The sequence below is a fragment of the Odontesthes bonariensis genome, chromosome 15 (assembly GCF_027942865.1).
Source record: "Odontesthes bonariensis isolate fOdoBon6 chromosome 15, fOdoBon6.hap1, whole genome shotgun sequence".
In the NCBI taxonomy this organism is placed as follows: Eukaryota; Metazoa; Chordata; class Actinopteri; order Atheriniformes; family Atherinopsidae; genus Odontesthes; species Odontesthes bonariensis.
This window is the reverse complement of record NC_134520.1, coordinates 7638873-7657715: the sequence shown is the minus strand read 5'-3', so window position 1 is coordinate 7657715 and position 18843 is coordinate 7638873. Positions and strand designations below refer to the sequence as shown.

Genomic DNA, 18843 nt, shown 5'->3' with positions numbered 1-18843 from the left:
CACCCAGTACTTAGCTGATGAGCCCGCAGAAGTTGAAATTTCATTAGGTGTGTTCTCACCATTATAGTCTGATATTGTACTTAGAATATTGCTATAGGACTTTTGAGTGTATTGTGTTACCCTTTATTTGTTTGTTTGTTATGAAATAGTGTGCTTCAATGGACACACTTGGGAATTATCGTTACCTTTCAGGATGCAACAATAATAATAATAATAGATCGCTTTTATATAGCGCTAATACTCAACGCCGCTTCCAGTGAACACCAGTGAATGAAACAACAGCAAATTCCTAACGACATCATTTATTTACAAATAATTCCACAAAGTATTTTACATGACACAACCGTCAGCCGTGAGCCTGTTTTCGAGTTGGTCCATCCGGTTTGTCGTTCTCTGCGCGCGCCAAGTTACAAATTTCGACTGGTGCATGACAACGCGCTGCGCCGCCTTTTCATGGTGTGTGTTAGGCCAGAAACGTCCTTTTGACGTCACGCTTTAAGGCACAGCGTGACGTCAAAACTATAAAAACTATAAGAAAACTATAAAATAAATAGGTGTGTTATGACCATTATAGTCTGATATAGTACTTAGAATATTGTTATAGGATGTGTAAGTGTATTGTGTTACCTTTGGTTTGTTTGTTTGTTATGAAATAGTGTGTTTCAATGGACACACTTGGAAATTATCGTTGCCTTAGAGGATGCAATAATAATAATTCAATTAAATTCAATTCAGTTTATTTATATAGCGCCAAATTACAACAAATGTCATCTCAAGGCACTTAAATAATATAGTCCAATTCAAGCCAATTGGAGTTCAATTCATTGTAATCATAATTAATTTCAAAACAATCCAATTCATTCATATAGAGCCAATTCAAAAACAATTTCCTAGCTAAGGAAACCAACAGATTGGCAATGGTATGCATCTGTAAGAAGATGTGTTCAGAAGTCAGGATGTAGATGATTTAGAGAATGAAAGGAAAGCAAAATGGGCAGTGGTCTGAAACCTAACAACAACATCCTTTCATTTTCTATACCCGCTTAATCTAATTTAGGGATGTATGGGGGCTGGAGCCTATCCCAGCTGACAGGTCGCCAGGCCATTCACAACATCTCACCTGAAAAATAAAGTATTTTCGTCTTTTGCAAACATGAAGTTTTGAAGATGAATTTATCAAAAGGTACTTACATAAAACAGATTTAAATAGTATGCAAAATATAGGATAGTTATCATTTAAAAGTATATTTTTTTTAGAGTTTACATCTTTTGTAATATACATCAACTTGATGCACCCTGGACACATCATCAGTGATGTTACCTGGGGTCACTGAGTGTTTCGGGTCTTTCAAACACTCTCACCCAGACGACCCAGCTGGGGTTGATCCGGCCTCAGCTTGTGTCCAGGTAGAGCTACCCACCCACGGTTCTCTTCTCCTTATCCACAGCCACCTTGAGGCAACTTCTGCTGCCTCAGTGACCTCCTTGATGGCCCTTCGCTTACTGGCCCCTATAATGCCCAGGATGTTGTAGGCCCTGCAGAGAGACTGGCCAGCAAACCCTCTGCATTCCACCTCAATGGGCTCACACCCCGCACGCTCAGTGTATTTGGCCCTCTTCCTCTCATTGGCCTCCTCGATACAGTCCTCCTAGGGTACGGTGAGTTCTAGGAGAATGATCTGCTTAGAGGTCTGCAGTATTGTAGTGGCGGCAGTTTCTGGGAATTTCAGTTGCTTCCCCAGGTCAACTTACAACTTCCAGTCTTGTGCTGTTGCAAGCAGGCCCGATGAGGTGGCCCTGGCAGCTGATGATGGCTTCTCTCCAGCCCGGACGAAAACAATGGTGTTCTTCACTGGGCAGAGGCGCTTGCATTGGCCAATTCCACAGCTGATGGTGTTCGCTATGGCCTTCAGGACTTGGTCATGGCGCTAGCGTTAGCACCCCTCGCCAAGGGCTTTCAAACAGAAGCTGAGGATGTGTTCCAGGGTCCCCCTTTTCAGACAGAGGTTGCAGGCTTGTGACTCCACCAATCCCCAGCAGAACAGGTTGGATGGGCTTGGTAGTACATCATAGACAGCCCGGATCAGGAATTGTATACGATGGGGCTCTGCTTTCTACAGCTCCATCCACGGAATTCATAGCACATTGAGTTGCCTGTGGTATGAAATGCGCTATATAAATAAAGATGCCTTGCCTTGCCTTGCCTTGCCTTGAATGCTCCCATCTAGTCCACACTCCCTGCTGCCGCATTCCAACCATAATGCTGGCCCGCTCCTCCTCTACTGATGCCACCTCTTGCTGCACCAGTGATCTCCTGTCTTTCTCCTGTGCCTTGTCATAGTGAGATGTTGTACCACTGCCCTGGCCAGCTCTTCCATGAGCCACTGCTCACACCAGAGGTAGACCCAACCACTTTCACAGAAACCTGATGACTCTCCTCTCAAAGCCCTCGATGGTGGAGATTGGAACCTCATAGATCAGGAGGGGCCAGAGAAACCGTGGGAGGATGCTGTGTTGGTAAACCCAGGCCTTGATTTTGCCAGGTAGGCCTGACTTGTCAACTGCTGCTAGCGAGGCTTCCGGAAAGGTTGGTTGCACGGATGGCTGCCGTGTCTTTCAGGCTGACCAGTGATTGATGGTATCTGGGTAGTGCCAAGTGTGAAGCGAAACCTTTTGGTGATCTTTCCTTTCTTCAACGCCAGAGATCTGGGCCCTCATTTATCATTAGTGCATAGAATCCCTTCTAAATCCTGTCGTATGAGTGAAATTTAGAATGTGCCCAAGTACAAAAAAATCGGCATTCATCAAACGTTCTTACACAGGTCGTACGCACACTGGTAGGTAATCTGCAATGATAAATACCACACCTGCCAGTTCACCTTGCGCGGGCACGATCAGACTAATTTGCATCATGGAACGCCCCCAATTAACCATATATGGCACCAACATTCCCTTTAAAAGCCACCGGAACGTGCTTGCTTGCTTGCGCTTGACTCAGAGCGCGGATCTCGAAAACACATGAGAAGCAATACAGAATCATACGCGGCGGACAGCACAGCTTTATGCCAATTACGCACACAGGCTCCACACCTCCACACACGCATCGCGTCTGCAATCATAACTCATTAGGGGAAATCACATTTTGCCAATATTTTAGAGACCCCTCAACATTTCCCAAATCATGTTTTCGGGGGTCTCGTGTCAGTTTCAGGGGGTCTCAGATCCCCCGAGTCCCCCCGTAGTTCGAACACTGACCATACATATAACCAATGTTGCAAACATGGTGCGCAACACTCACCAATAAGCCATCCATCTTCAACAGCTCCTTCTTGTAAACGAAGGCCCACGGAGCTGTTCTGCAAAATAAAGGAATCGGACAGCACCTGTATATGCACAGGTATGGCTTGCGTGCGCTTAGTTTCTCGCTCGAGAAATGGCCCCAATTCACGGCAGAGGTCGAGCAATATATGTTTTGGAAATCTGAACCTGCTTAGAAGCCACTCACTACTTTCTGCCAATAAATCTGCACGCTCCCTAAACACGCGCTCCCTCCGTAGCGCACGGTTTTCCAGATCCTCAAGCAATGCAAGATGGGCCATGTTGCGTTCTGAATGGGATTCAATTCAATTCAATTCAATTCAATTCAATTCAATTCAAATTCAATTCAATTCAATTCAAATTCAATTCAAAAATACTTTATTTATCCCAGAGGGAAATTAAATGTTGATGTAGCTCAATTAAATCAAGGAGTTATTATAGATGTCCTACATGTGCCTTTTATACCCATATCAATTAAACTAGGCTGATTATTGTCAGGTCTTCTGGTGAAACAATTATTGTTACACTCTGAATGAAATGCAATGAATGCCAGGTAGGTCTAATGCACCGTGCTTTGGAATTGCATAGGCTACACGGACCCAAATGCCGTCAGACATACTGTAATGCAACAATTGAATGAACATTGTAATATTCCCCTGTGCAGCAATCAACACCATTTGCAGTTTCGTAATTCTACCACTAGGCAATGTGCGTAAGCATGGTCAAAGCTGTGCGTAGATTTAGGCACATTTCTAAGTTCAAGTACATGTTCATAAATCCAACACTTTGCTCAGGAATGATCGCACGCACGCTTTACGCACAGATCTGTTCCTAAGAACGCTTGATAAATGAGGGCCCTGGACTTTGCTGGCTTGAAGCACATGCGAGCCCAGGTGGTCATCTCTTCCAGGCCCTTCAGGATCCACCTGCTCCCTGGGACGTGTGGTGTTGTCACCGTCAGATCATCCATGAAGGCCCTAATGGGCGGCTGGCGGACACAGGACTTGGTGAAGGGACCTCTGTACTGGACCTCTGCAGACTTCACCAGCATGTTCATGGCAAGTGTGAATAGAATCACTGAAATGGTGCATCCAGTAATAATCCCTTTCTCAAGCTTGAGCCAGTCTGATGTTGTAGACCCAACAGAGACTCTCAAACTGAAACTATTGTAGTAGTCCAGAATGAGGTCTCTAAACTTGTCTGGGATATGGTATTGCAGGGCCTCCTCAACCAGTTTGTGGGGAATGGACCAATAGCCGTTTGTGAAGTCCGAACACAGCACCACCAGGTTCCCCTTGTTCTCCTGGGCTTCCCTGATCAGATGCATGACCACCCCTGTGTGCTCCAGACACCCCGGCACATTCGGGATCTAAATACAGGTCAAAGAAAAATGACAGAACGAGATTAACATAGATAAATGGTTTTGTTGTTGGTTTAATTTGTTACTGCAAAACTGTCCATAAGCTTCTGATTTTTTTCAGATCTGAGATTTGAAACTCAAAACTTCAAGTGCATCCACTAAAAAGTCCACAAAAAGTAGTTTTTTTTTTTTGTTTTTTTTTAACTTTATTTTTATTTTTTTACCAACAACACATTTCCACAGTTACATTCTTCTGTCTCTTACTGACATACATCTACAGCATTATAGCTTGGCAAAAGAAGATGAGACATCAAATGTTGTAATAACTGTAATAATCAATACACAACAGAGTGTCAAAAAGTAGTTTTGATGCAGTTTCTCCAGGTAAGGTCCCTTTTCTTTTTTTCCTCGCCTCTGTTGTGTTTCCTTTTCCATCAGATTCGATGATTTTGACCAGATATAACAAAAAGCATCCAGGTAATAATAATCCCAGGCACAGATAATAGAGTGCAGACTTTACAAGATGCAGCTCCCATCCCAACAATGGAGTCACATTCACGCCGTACATTCATGTCACGCCATGTTAAATTTTGATTCCAGTGTCATTGTTCTGGCTATATGCCATATTGTGACCATCTTTTCTATACAGGGGCACTGCATGCTAACCTAAAGGATGTCACGGCTCACCTAGCCAAAGTAAAGCAGACTCTTAAATCAGCACATTGGGAGAACTGAGTTTTTGTAAAATGGTTAATTTGAACTGGTGATGAGGCACTTGTCTGAGAATCCAAGGACGTGTCCAGATGGGAGGTAAAAGTCTCTGGGAGAGGAGAGACATTATTTTTTTTTTCCTGATTTGTGATTAGAGAAATTTCCATGGAGTAATCCAGAGGTTGAATTGAGTTCAAAATGTTTCTTCTTGCAGGAGTCCACTGGTTATTTGGGAAAGGTGCATGAGCCACAGGAGGGTGAGCAGACAAGTATAGAAGTGAAGTGAGCATTCCACTGAATGTCGTTTGCAGAACCAGATCTGAACAAGACTGGCGGAACAGTAACACAGGACAGATTGCCGCTTCCAGGAATAGAGGCGCGAACATCCTAGAGACAGAGATAATTTAGTGAAGGCTGACTGCTCCTCGTGGGTCCTTAAGAGACACTCCTGATAATGCTTGATGAGATGCAGGTGTGACGGCAGGGAGCAAGCCAGACTCCACCCTGAAGGAAAGGATTTTCAGCCTTCTCAACCCAACCTACGACTCAGAAGAACACCAAACACCACAACCAGAGCATAATTGCGACGAAGGATTGTGTTGACAGATATAAGGGACATGTCTCTTTCCATTTCTTCTTGACACTATAAAATCCAAAACAGCTTTCACAGGTTCCACGATGATAGCAAATCTGTTATTGCATCTGTTTAAATCCACTGCCTATGACTCAATAAGAGACAAAGAAACAAAGCTGAATGTTTTTGGTAGTTTTATAGTTCACTTATTCTAATAAATTAACCAAAAAGTGGGTCAGATTTTGGTAAAAGTCAGCTTGTGAAGTAGTAGAACTTTTACCCAGTATGACTATTTGTGAACTTCTTAAAATACTCAAGGATGCTGAAAGTCCTTGCAAATATGACTTACCAGAAAGCTCAACATATAAACATAAAGCTGAAGTAAGTCTAGAGGAGATTTGTTTTCATGAATCCCAACCCACAAGTGAACTTCTACTGTAATCGTGGTAGTCACAAAATACTCTAAATGTTGGCACAAATTGGGCACCACATCATCTCCAGTCAAAGTGCTTTTCTGTATCTCCACTCCCACCTCAACCAACAGAGGCAAAACAAACTGCCAAGAGACAGAGGGGTCATGAGCCACATGACAAAGACTTGGACGCATGCTTTGTGTTGAAAAAACAAACATGAAGCTATACAGATCATATCTGATGTTGCTTCTACACAGCGTTTCACAGATTTATCTTGAATTAAGCAGGAATTATTCTTGTTTTAGATGTTTAAAGGACCATGCTACCCAATACATAATGAATAACACATTTTTATCAACTAATGTCAACAATTTTATTTATCACTTCCAACATATTTTAGTTATCTCCAACTTCTGCTTTTCCCAAGAGCTTTGCCACCTCAGAGTAAGTGAGAAAATGATCAATATTCCCCCAGGGCTTTGCAAGGCCAATCTTATGACTTGCTAATTGTAATGGTTTGTACGAAGAGAGGGCTGTTTTCAGATGACTTCCAGACATGTGCTGAGGTTACGGCCTATAAAAAGCCATCTATCAGCAGCAGTACAGCTGAGCTACAAAACAAACCAGTGTTTCATGTGCAGTAGAAAGAGAGGTCTGTGCTGCTTGAAGGTTTCAAATGTGGAGCATTGTCAGATGCTGAAATTAATCTCTGAGGATCATCCTTTAGTCTTGTGTTCGCTGAGGCTGCTGGCTGTTGTGTTGCAAGTCAGTCAGTGTCCTGGTGTTGAATCTCAAATTTTGCAGTTCAGATTCTCAACAACCAAAATGAGCAAGTGTCACAGTGAGCTAACACAGAGGGAGCAGGAATTGCTGAGAATTCGTCGAGACAGCGACACTAAGGCTACTGAACTCGCCAAGATGGAAAAGATGCTGCAGCAAACCAAGAACCTGCTGGATAAGAAGACAGAATCAGGCTCAGAGAGCATGGGCTACCAGGACAACATGGGTTTGTATAACAAACAATGCCTTCTAACTTTCGAATCTTAAAAATTCTCATTGGCATGTGTGGTTTGTGAACGTGGTTATTTGTTGACTTGTTGTTATAGTTGAGGACCTGGAGGAGAAGGTGCGCTCCAGCAGACGATACAGGAGAAATTCCCTCCATCACACACAGATGCTGGAAAGCCAGATGAAAACAGTGAAAGGCGAGCTGGTGGGCACGCTGGACCATCTCCAAGAGCTGAGGAACGTCCTGCGGCGCTCACAGCAGAAAGCAGAAGAGCGCAAAGCTGCCATGGAGAAACTGGCGGCAGGGCTCAGGTGAGCCCTCCTCCGCTTTTTGTTTGGAACCAGCTTTCAACTTTTCCAAGCTCCAATACACCTGACATCATACATCCTGCCAAAAAGGCTGTGCAGAAAGAAGAAGCTTAAAATACCCCATCTGCATTTCATTACCAAGATGAAATCTTAGAAGATACTTGAGCTGCTTTCATTGCTCTCCTCCATTTCTACAGTTTATTGGTAAATAAAAGTACAACGTTTTCCTTCATTTTGCATGAATCCTGGTTCAAAGATTCTTGGAGATAAATTGTATTTCACAGCACTTGCTTCTCTGGGTTAAATTAACTGATATTTCTGTGTACTGTCATAGATGAATGTTATGTCAAGTATGTGTTTGTAGATTTAGCATAGAAAGTGATGTAAAGGTAATTTGAATCATTTGGGAAATAAACCAGACAATGCTGATGCATAATAAAGACCCAGACATCCATCTTTTTCTGAAGAAATTGTTATTTAGGAAATTAAACTGAACTACTTGTAGTTTTACCTTCACTTTATGGCCAGTTAAAAGTGGCTTTGACCGAGATATGCTTTAGAGGCTCACAATTAATGAGCCCACAGAGGGCACCAGAGACTTGTTAGAAATTGGTCCAGGAAAAAAATGTACTTCTACTCTTCTTCTGTTTAAATACTCATGTCAGGATACAGTTTTAATTAAAAGCAGTAAGTGTAACCTGAAACCATTAAGAAAAGTTTTTGCCCTTGAATATCCTTTAACCACTACTCAATGAACCACCAATTATACAGATAACTACTAGCAAGTTGATTTTTATCACAGGGTTTGTGGTTCAGGAAGCCATTGCCATTGCCTGATAAATACCAGAACAGCAAATTTAACCAAATTTCTGTTGCCTGTGCTTGATCAGAGCCTCGCTAGTATATTATTGAATAAATTCTCATGGATTCCACACACAGACTTAAAAAAAGGACACTTGTATCCTTTAATTTTCTCACCAGTTTAACCTGTTCAACCTTGGTGCTGGAGCCAGATGTTGTGTACACCCTACGCTTGAGGCACAAACAAACACCGTATACGCCCATAACTGTAGTCAATTTAGAATCATTGATCAAACTAGCATGAATGACTTTAAACTGTGGGAGGTAACCCTGAGAAAACCAATGGAAGCACTGGGAGAACATGTATATTCTCTTTGTGTTCAAATTCTACAAAGAAACACCTCAGCCGAGATTTGAACCAGAGGGTAAGAGAGGGTATGAAATGAAAAATTAAATCCCCTCCTAAGGAGTTTTTCTATGTACTTAAACTTGAGCTAGCTAGAAAATGTCATGAGACATAAGACATAAGAAGACATAAGAAAAATGAAAGGAGAAATTCATAGGGTGACATCTATGGTCAACAAGAATCTGACCACACATCACAGTGAGACTGCTGTACTGAAACTACAGATGTTCACAAAATATTCTTTAAAATAAACATTAAGTTATTTTCTTGTAATTCTTATCATGTTTTTTTTTCTGTGCCTAAATGATATTAAGAAGATCCTCATTTTATTGTCACAGGCTGCTCATTCTCACCCCTTGTCCCCATATTTGTTTACATGAATCACAGTTAGTATAACTGGATGAAATAACTGACTGTTGCTTTAAATGTTGGATGCAAGGAATTGTGGAATAATGGAACTATCTTTTTTAACAAAGTATTGCTCAGTGTTTCATATGCGAAAGGAACACATTTCAAGAGCATTTTGAGAATTCAACCAGCTGTTATCACGACTGCCATATACTTCCTGGTAATTTCACTCAGGAAACTTTCCAAAGCAAGAATGACTATTCTGTTGTACCCCAGGAACTTTCTTACTATGAGAATACAGTGCTATACACAGTGTAGACACACTTTTATTGTATATGTAGACAGCTGGAGTGTGAATTTTACTGATTACACCTTCTAAATAATTCTATCTTTGTACCCACATTCTTTATTTCTGTGCCTTCATCTTCTGTTTATTGTCTCAATTGTGTTGATTTGAGGCCTCTACACGTTTGTATAACTGGAGTTTAAATAAAGATTAGATTAATGCATATACCAGCAAAGCATAGCATAAAGACAGGAAACAAGAAGCAATAAAAAGTGTGTGTGAATTAAAGTTTAAAATAAGATTCACGGAATCAGTTTTATCAAATTATTCTCAAAAAATAGAAATAGAAAAGAGATTAGCCTGGCTGCAAACAATGGGCCTCATGCAAGAACATTTTCGTATTTTTATTCTAAATTTATCTCACTTTTTTCGTAAGGTCTCGTACAAACATGCCTCGTCAGATTCAACAAGCTTCGTAAAAAGTGTGTAAATGACCTGCGTAAATGATGAATGCCACCCGTGGGTATTTAAGTGCACGTGCACGAGGATAGTAAATTTGCATACTCCACGCTCAAAATAATACCAGGAAGTATTAAGTGTTGAGTCATGAGAATGGCATTAAGGCGCAAAAAGAACAACTTTACGGGCCCTGAGATTGAAGTTCTTCTTTCAGAGATCCAAAAAGGAAAATCTGTCATTTTTATTAGTGTCAGCAGTGGAATTACGAGACCTGCTAAAGCAAAGAAATGGGAAGCAATTACGAGTGCTGTTAATTCCGTGTCACCTGTAGTTTGTAATGTAATGAAAATAAAGAGCAAATGGTTTGATATAAAAATGGCTTAAAAAAACTTCTCGCCATGGCCAGACGCTTGATGATTGCCACTAAAGCCGTGCAATCAGTTGTTACCTCATCATGATGGCACTTTGATGGGGCGGTCCATGAGAGGGGTCTTCTGGCATGTTGTCTGCCGGCTGGGTCAGGTAGTGGGAGACCCTTGTTCATGGCAATATTGTGCAAAACGCAGCCCTTCTCTGGGCTATAGAACAGTCCCCCCCTCCCCGTTGTATCGAGACACATCCACCTGGCCTTCTTTCTGTACTTCCCTCAATGCCTGCACTCTATCTCTACACTGTCACCCCTGTCACCTGACAGAGTCTGACTAGTGCTTTCCTTCTATGTAGCTTATCGTTAGCTATAATGTTATATCCTTATTTATAAGTCACTTTGGTTAAAAGTGTCTGCTAAATGTATAAACAAAAACACTAGTGTGCTAAACAACGGCACAGGTGCTTTGATGCGTATATGTGTGCAGTCTATTGCTCCGATTATGTTTGGCAGTCCAGCCATGGCCTGAAAGTCCCTCTTAATTTGTACTTGTTCGACAGCGGTGCATGGGAATTTGATGTACCATGGGTGATAAACTGATGAGAGTTTTGATGACCAAGGGGAGTGCACGACTCACAGAGGACTGGGACACACCCGATCTATCTCCAATTTCCCTCTGAAAGGGGGATCCAAGGGTGATGAGGACCTGGACGTGTGGTGGAATTGGGTTTGATTGGCGAGTTTCTCTCTGTAGTTGTGGCTCTAGCAAGCTGCATATTTGCAGTAGCATAGTCCTTGGCAATCTTAAGGCTCGTGTATACTTCGCAGCAGTGTGTCGCAGTGAGCATGTCGCAGTTATTTTTGATTTATGCCTACTTTTGAAGCGCTGTCTGCGCTATGTTAATCCCACGCCACAACGCAAGAGGGACAATCACGAACAAGCTAGGATTGTGGGTGATACGGTTACGGAGGTTATTCAACAACAATGGCGACTGGACGAATGCGCACTTTGATTGAGATGCAGCTGATCGATCTAGAAATAGAAGAAATATTGCTACTACTGGAGCTGGCAGAGAGGCGAAAGAATCGTCACGGTTAGCACGGTTAGCGTCACCATTAGCCGGTTAGCAAACCGGAAATACGCATAGTGTAGAGCGGAGTTGACGCAGACATGCGGGGGCATGTCTGCGTTAACTGCGACACACACGCAGACGACCTGGTTTCCGACCATAAATCAGGCTTAAATTGCGATGTCAGCCATTCGTCTGTCTCCGCAAGGATATCTACACGGTCTCGGAACACACGCTCTCTTGAGCCTGAGGCCTAAGGCATCCAAAAGTAGCAAGTTAGGCGCTGGTTACACTTCCTATTGACCTTGTTATGTACAGAGTCAAATTAAACTTCAATTAGTGCATAATTTTTGTCAAACAGAATAATGTCAGCATAAATATGGGGTATAATGTATATATTTATTTATGATTGCTTCAAAGTAATTAAATAAACAAGCCATTAGTCAAGCAAAATTGATTCGAATAACAGCGGACTATTTTACGAAACTCCTATGACAGGTCTGGATCACTCGTAAATTCTGTTCGTACCTGAAAGAAAACTTAAAATACGAAACAATTGGTGAATGCGCAAATTCTCTTAAATCACTTGTACGCACGACTCAAGAACAAATCTGTTCGTATGAATGGTTGTTGCATGATGTGCTTACATGATGTGTTGAAGCCTTTAGGTATTGTAGCCCATCCTAAACATGTTAACCACACCTGTTATGAACTAGAGGAGACTTTTCAGTTGCCATATTATTCTGTTTGTGTTTACAAGATTTGCATTCTGAATCCACAGTGAAATGAGGCAAGCAATGGTGAAACAACATCAGTGGGTTTAATAAATAGTTTGGAATTGTTTGTGTGAGTTGGTGTTTACAGTATGTGAAGATAACAACAAAAAAACAAAAATATATTGTCTGCCGGAGCTATGAAAGATGTTCTTGTTATGACAGCTTTGGAACATTCATGAAAACCAACAAGCCCCCAAATAAGCATCTAAACAATGAATGTGGTCAACACAGCCACTTTACTTTGTTATCACTGGATTTTTTAAATACGTAAGAATATTTATGGAATATGTTATACAAACAGTTTAATGAGTTTACATTTGGAGATGTGTGCATATGAAGAAAAGAGTTTAACATTTATTTTCTGCAATCTGACATTTGCTACTTCAGCGGTCTTTAAAATGTATTTTATTATCTATGTTAAAAAACATCATATGTATCTTCTCAATGCAAATCAAGGAATTTAGGTCTTTCAACATCTACAGTGGATAAAATTGTGATTCATGGAGAAACTACTATTTCATATAACTTTTCCAGAGCTTAGGCAGCCCTGAATGAGAAAACATGATCAATATAGTCACACCGGCTCCAGAATACTTTGTGAAACAATTTTCATTCTTCACAGTCTGTTGCTGCATCCAGAAATGCTCCCTGAAAATGTGTAATGCAACGAGCCATTTTCAAAAGAGAGCTCATGCCACCAAGTTCTCTAGGGACACGCTTATGTAAAATGAATAAAAAGATGTTCACTGCGTCCAATGGCTTTAGAATTACAATGGTAAACATGTCTCCAACCCAACTTTTTTGAGTGTTTTGTTGGTATCAAATTTTAGATTTGTTTATATTTCTAAATAAAATGGAGTTGGTCAGAGAAGACAATGAAAATATTTTTTCTGTAACCATGTCTGTTAAATAAAGATTCAAATAAATTAAATGTAAAAGATTTGTTGCATTTTAGAAAACTTTTTCAAACATTCTGGTACAAAATAAGTTATTTTTTTGTTGTTTCAGTTTTAAGGTGATAGCAGAGCCATTTTCTAATGGTCACAATCTGTGAAGTGTATGATTACACTGTGGTTTCTGCAGATGAATGCTAAATTATTTGCTCTTTGTGACCAAAAACAGTTCTTACTCTTGTAACTCATGAAAGCTCAAAAACTACAGAAAATACACAGTTAACTGGGTAAAATTCCTCATTTACAAATTCCTTATAATTATTCCTAACATTGTTTGATGCAGTCAGAATACATTCACACATATCTATATATATGTGTAGATATACGCATATATTTCCACCACGTTGCTACAACAATAGCCTTCATACTCCCCTGACCTGCCTTTCAACTATACTCATAAGGTAAACTCAAATTCCTCTTCCTTTGCAGCATTATGCAGTATTCATGTCAGGTTATTGCTCTCCCTCCTTGAATCCACTATAAATCCTATATACATCTAAAGTAAACCTTGCTAAATGAAAGGCAGGGTGTTATACTGGGGTTTATGAGGTTTGCACATTATCTAGAAATATTGCGTAGCAGAGTTCATCTAAATGTAATATGAAAGCAAACTTACTGACTTGCTTTATTTCTCTTTTTAATAACCCCGAAGTTGCACTTCAGTCACTGCACTGACAGTTCTAATTTTTATGCACGTGTATGTGTGTGTGTTTTCTTTTTTTAATCTGCAAGTATCCTTGATAGAAAAAACATAATTATTGTTAGCTCTTGAGCAAACCTGGGCTGAGATGTGACAATTGATACCACTGTTAAATTTCCATGTTGTATTGCTAAAGCCACAACACGGAACACGTAACTCAAGTTGGTCTTATTGAGTCTTGAGGGAAAGTAAATTAATCTAATTCCATAAAATGTGAAGCTTTTCCTTGAACTATGTCCAGGAAACCTCAGATTCTTGCTGGAAGTGACAGACACTTTATAAGCAGCTCTGATCTTTTACCAGCTGCAAAAGCTCTTTTACATGAACAAGAGCTGTAGCAGGAAATTAAAATTGAGAGGCATCTGCAGGGAATTTTGACTCACATTTGTATGTTTCTCACATTTAACCAGAGAGAATCCCTTTTATCAGACAGCCCCATATGCTAAGGTAAAATACTGCTTGGGGCAATCTGTGCTTTTGTATGAAACCCTGCTGATTATGATAACAGCCCCATAACCCGAATAGTAACATGTATTGCAGGGATGTTTTATCTCACGCAAGTTAGAACAGGTAGCCTGCAGTTGAACAATTTTGTGCTGAGTCATTTTGCTGGCATTGTGTATGTGTTTGGTCTTGTGGCAGGGAGGTGGTATGTCTGAGATTGGGACTGGGTTGTGTGTACTCTGCACAATGAGGCAGAATGTGCTGATGCAGCTCTGATAGTGGGAGTGATGGAGCCAGCCCTGACCTGAGGCGACTGCCGGAGCTCAGAGGAAGGATTTGTGCCTTCGTTCTCTGTCAAGCTGCCACATGGGCGTCAACGCGACCACAACCTCAAGCTGCTGACAGGCCAATGCCAGACAATCACAACTGCAGGGCTCAAACAACAAGAAGGCAATTGCCAAAAATCATCTGTGCAAACAGAGAAGAGGGAGGGGTTAATTGTGGGGTGTACAAAGACTTCCAAGAGATGGGCAGCTGTTCTGGCTTTCACAGATCCTCTACTATAGAAGCAGATGAGCCCACATTTTTTCATTATTACAGAAATTCTGAGTCATAAATGTCTTAAGCATTCCCTTTAATGGTTACATCCAACCAATGTTCCATTTTTCTTATGAAGCACTTTGGTTTTGTAATATATTCAGAACAATATAATCATTTATCAGATTTATCTGCATCAGTTTTCAAACTCAACTGTTTCATTTGTTTTCACCCAAAGCACTGTGGATTACATGATGAAAAAGAAAATATAGATATATTATATTATAAATATATAACATGCTTGTGCAGATAACTCTTATACACCAGTTATATCAATTTTATCAACTGTTTGTCATTTTGAATAGCTGCTTGCAGAGAATGTAGACATGAAAGCTTTGCATATTTTAGAAAAATACTCATACCATCTACTGCTGTTACGCTGAAAGTTTAGATGATAAAATGGCTAAAAAAGTTTTTTTTCACAATGTCTGTGAAATCTTGCCAAATAAAAACTGCACTGTAAAAAGTGTAACATGTACACAGAAGCATGAAATGTAAATTATGTAATGTGCAAGTTCCTCAAAATTGGTTTTAACTAACTTCATATGTATAACTATCTGTTTACAAATCTTTGCTGCTTGAGGGAGGATTTGTGACCTTTGCAGGCTGGACTGGATCGGAAACACGCCTCTGTGTGAAGGCAGAGGTCTGACCTGTTTATAAAGCTGAGAGCAGACAGCCTGTGTGGAAACCTGGAAGAAACAGCAGTGCAGCTTCCCAGCATCTGACTTCTGTCCTCACAGGTAATGAAAAAAATCTTCTATCCTGTCGGTTTAATATTTTCTATAAGAAAAATAGTGTTTCCAAAACAGTGCTGCCGTTCTGACTGCATTTATAAAACGGCAACAAGTGCCAGCAAAGCTGTCATGCATTGACGCAAGCTTTTCCGGATTTCACAACAGTCTACACAAAATAGAGCTTTGATTGTTTTTTTTCTTTTTTAAAAGTTGTATTTAAGAAGAAGAAAGAATGCATTTATAAACTTACTTATAAAGATAAGCAGTGCTTCCTGCATGATGCTCAGAGATGATAACTACTGCTGCTGGGTGTGACAGCGCTCTTGTGTTTTTCCACTGTGATGCTATTATTACATTGAAGCCTGTAAACAATTAGTTGCACAGTCTTGTCTTTTCCTGTGGGGAGTGACTCTTAATTTCCAAAATACCACACTGACACTTTGCAGTGTTTGGCAGTAAGTGGAGTAGACACACCTTGGTATATCGAATAATTTTCTCCATGAGTAGGTCTCACTTTTAATGAAAGTGTAGTTTACCTTTTGGGTTTACTTTTAAATGCTTTCTGAGGTGCAGAACTAGCAGCTGTATCACGTGGAGGGAAAAAGTGGGGATCACACCAACATTATCAAGTCAAAAAGTTTCAGTGGCAGATGCCAAACCAGCATAGTTTCAGCAGTTTTCATCACTGAATAATGATTAAACCTCTAAAATTAAAGCCAGTCAGGTAATGATCATATAAGATATAGAGAGCCAGCAAATTATGTCTTTTGATAAGCTGCAGGAAGAAAGTGAATGAAATATAGGCTGTCAAAGTGAAAGACTGCCTGTCAAGATATCAATCCATCAACTGATTTTATCGAACGATAAAGCCCTGTATATAAATGATAGTTATTGTACTTGCTGTGACATGAGAGACTATATGTTAATTTGTGTATTTGTCCTCTCAGACTTTGATCACAATGGTACACAAAGAGTTCCAGACAGCAGGGAAGAAGCCTGGTCTGCAGATATGGCGGGTGGAGAAAATGGATCTGAAACCAGTCCCTACTACACTCTATGGAGACTTTTACACCGGAGATGCATACATAGTGCTCTATACCACCCCAGCTCCTTCTTACAATGTGCATTCATGGATTGGTAAAACAAATTTACATCCTCCTATTTTGTGTACTGTAGAATACTCTTGTATTCCATGGGGACTCACTTTTTTTTTCCTTTTTTCCGGTTATCTGTTGCACTGCAGGCGATGAAGCCTCCAAGGATGAGAGTGGGGCTGCTGCCATTTTCATAACTCAGCTGGATGACCACCTGAGAGGAGCTGCAATACAGTTTAATGAGTTTCAAAACCAAGAGTCAATCACCTTTCTGGGTTACTTCAAGTCTGGTATCAAGTACAAGGTGAAATATTCCTGTTCTCATGGGGGAAAAAGAATCAATTCTAAAATATATTTGCACAAATTTAAAAGTTATGATATTGTGACCAAGAGAGATTAATTCATTTCTTGATAATAAACAACAAAATCCTATTTTGAGCAGGAGAATGAAAGTCATCAATGAAAGTAATCATCGAGCCGAAAGTAGAGGGGTTGTTTAAGTATTGTGTTTATATGGGAAGCAGAGCTTCTAGAGCTATTCTGGGAGCTGTGGTGGGTTGCTTCCTCAGCTTTTCCGTGGAGGGTTGCCATGGAAAGTTTGAAAGAGCAAACAAGGCAAGCAGAAATATGCTCTCTGAATGCCAAAACACCAAATGACTGCAGATGTCATTGACTTGTTCTTTTTTTTGCCATAAAAACCACTGAGTCAGTTTCAAAGAATTCAAGATTTTTCACATGATCTTGTAATCCAGTATTCAGCTCCCATTATACTTAAATGGTTTTACCAGTGTACTTACACTGAGTACTTTGATATAATCAGCATTTTCATACTTTTCTTATTCTGCTCCATGTTGCCATGATTCATCACATAATATTTCTAGATTTGTGAGTTGCACATTTATGCTGTAAAAATTCTGTTCCAACCCACCCCAAAATATGTTCTGGTAAATTCAGATTTGTTAAGAAGTCCACTGAAGTCATTGCTGTGTTCATAAAACTTGTTTGAATTGATTTTGCTTTGTGACGTGGTGGAAATAGCCTCTAGAGGTTGGATTAACAGCATTTTAACTAAATAGGAAGCATTCAGCCATTATGCAGCAGATCTCATTGCAACTCTTTGAGATCTTCCTTAAAGCTCCCACTTGATAGTATTAGGTTCTCAACAATGGCATAGAAAACTGAGCAAAATTTAGCTAAACTATCCAAAGGAAAACAATGGACTATTTAATTAGATTTATTTGATTTGATTGTCAAGTTTCTCTTTCGTTAAATCCATACAAAAGAAGTTTTCATAGAGTACAGATGCCATGGAAAGTTGTGGTTTTACAGCTGTCAGTTATTAGACTATCATGTGGACAAAGGCGTTGACTTCCTAGAATCATGATTGGTTACCTGTCAACGTGGTGGTGACAAGGCTTCAATGGTTAAGAGAAACATAAAAGCTGCAAGAAACCACAAAGAAATCCTGTTTAAAGAGTTGTGGGCGTGGCAAGTGTGAGCTTTAAACATAAGCAGATCTTGAATTGTTTAACAGAATTAAATTGGTAAAGAGATTGTTTAGAACTTGTTTGCATTCTATGCTCCTCTACTTTTGATTAAATGGCTATCCTTTTACATGTAAATACTTGTATAATCATGAAGATGTTTTTTTTACAGAAAGGTGGGGTCGCGTCTGGCTTCCTGCATGTGGTGACCAATGACATGAATGTGAAGCGCCTGCTGCATGTCAAAGGCCGTCGGATGGTCAGAGCCACAGAAGTGGACATGTCCTGGAGAAGCTTCAACAAAGGAGACTGTTTCATCATTGACCTGGGAAAGGTAACCAAAATAAAAATAGATGCCAAGAAATCTTTCATTTAAAAAGAGACAGGCTTCACATTTTGCAGTGCATCACCACAACTTTATTTCTCTCTACTTTTCCCTGGCTCCGCTCGATGAAACAATAGGACATCTACCACTGGTCTGGCAGCGACAGCAATCGCTATGAACGCCTCAAAACCACTCAGGTGGCCAACGATATCCGTGACAATGAGCGAAATGCACGCTCCACAGTACACATGATTGAAGAGGGTGCTGAGCCAGAGGCTGTCATTAAAGTGAGCTTTTTTTTCT

General features: G+C 40.3%; 1 protein-coding gene and 1 pseudogene across 2 annotated transcripts in view; one reads left to right on the top strand and one right to left on the bottom strand.

Moving 5' to 3' along the window:
* scinla (scinderin like a) overlaps positions 1 to 18843 on the top strand; it is a 56881-nt gene that overhangs the window by 31057 nt on the left and 6981 nt on the right. The window contains exons 2-6 of one of the 2 annotated variants that reach the window (XM_075484907.1): positions 15506 to 15643; positions 16585 to 16774; positions 16881 to 17035; positions 18388 to 18549; positions 18678 to 18827. In XM_075484907.1, the coding sequence (XP_075341022.1) occupies positions 16597 to 16774; positions 16881 to 17035; positions 18388 to 18549; positions 18678 to 18827 (645 nt within the window). In that variant the 5' untranslated portion in view covers positions 15506 to 15643; positions 16585 to 16596. Of the gene's footprint in view, positions 1 to 15483; positions 15644 to 16584; positions 16775 to 16880; positions 17036 to 18387; positions 18550 to 18677; positions 18828 to 18843 lie in introns of both variants that reach the window. The other variant, XM_075484906.1, reaches the window with a different exon arrangement.
* On the bottom strand, positions 1359 to 4952 carry LOC142400918 (uncharacterized; annotated as a pseudogene).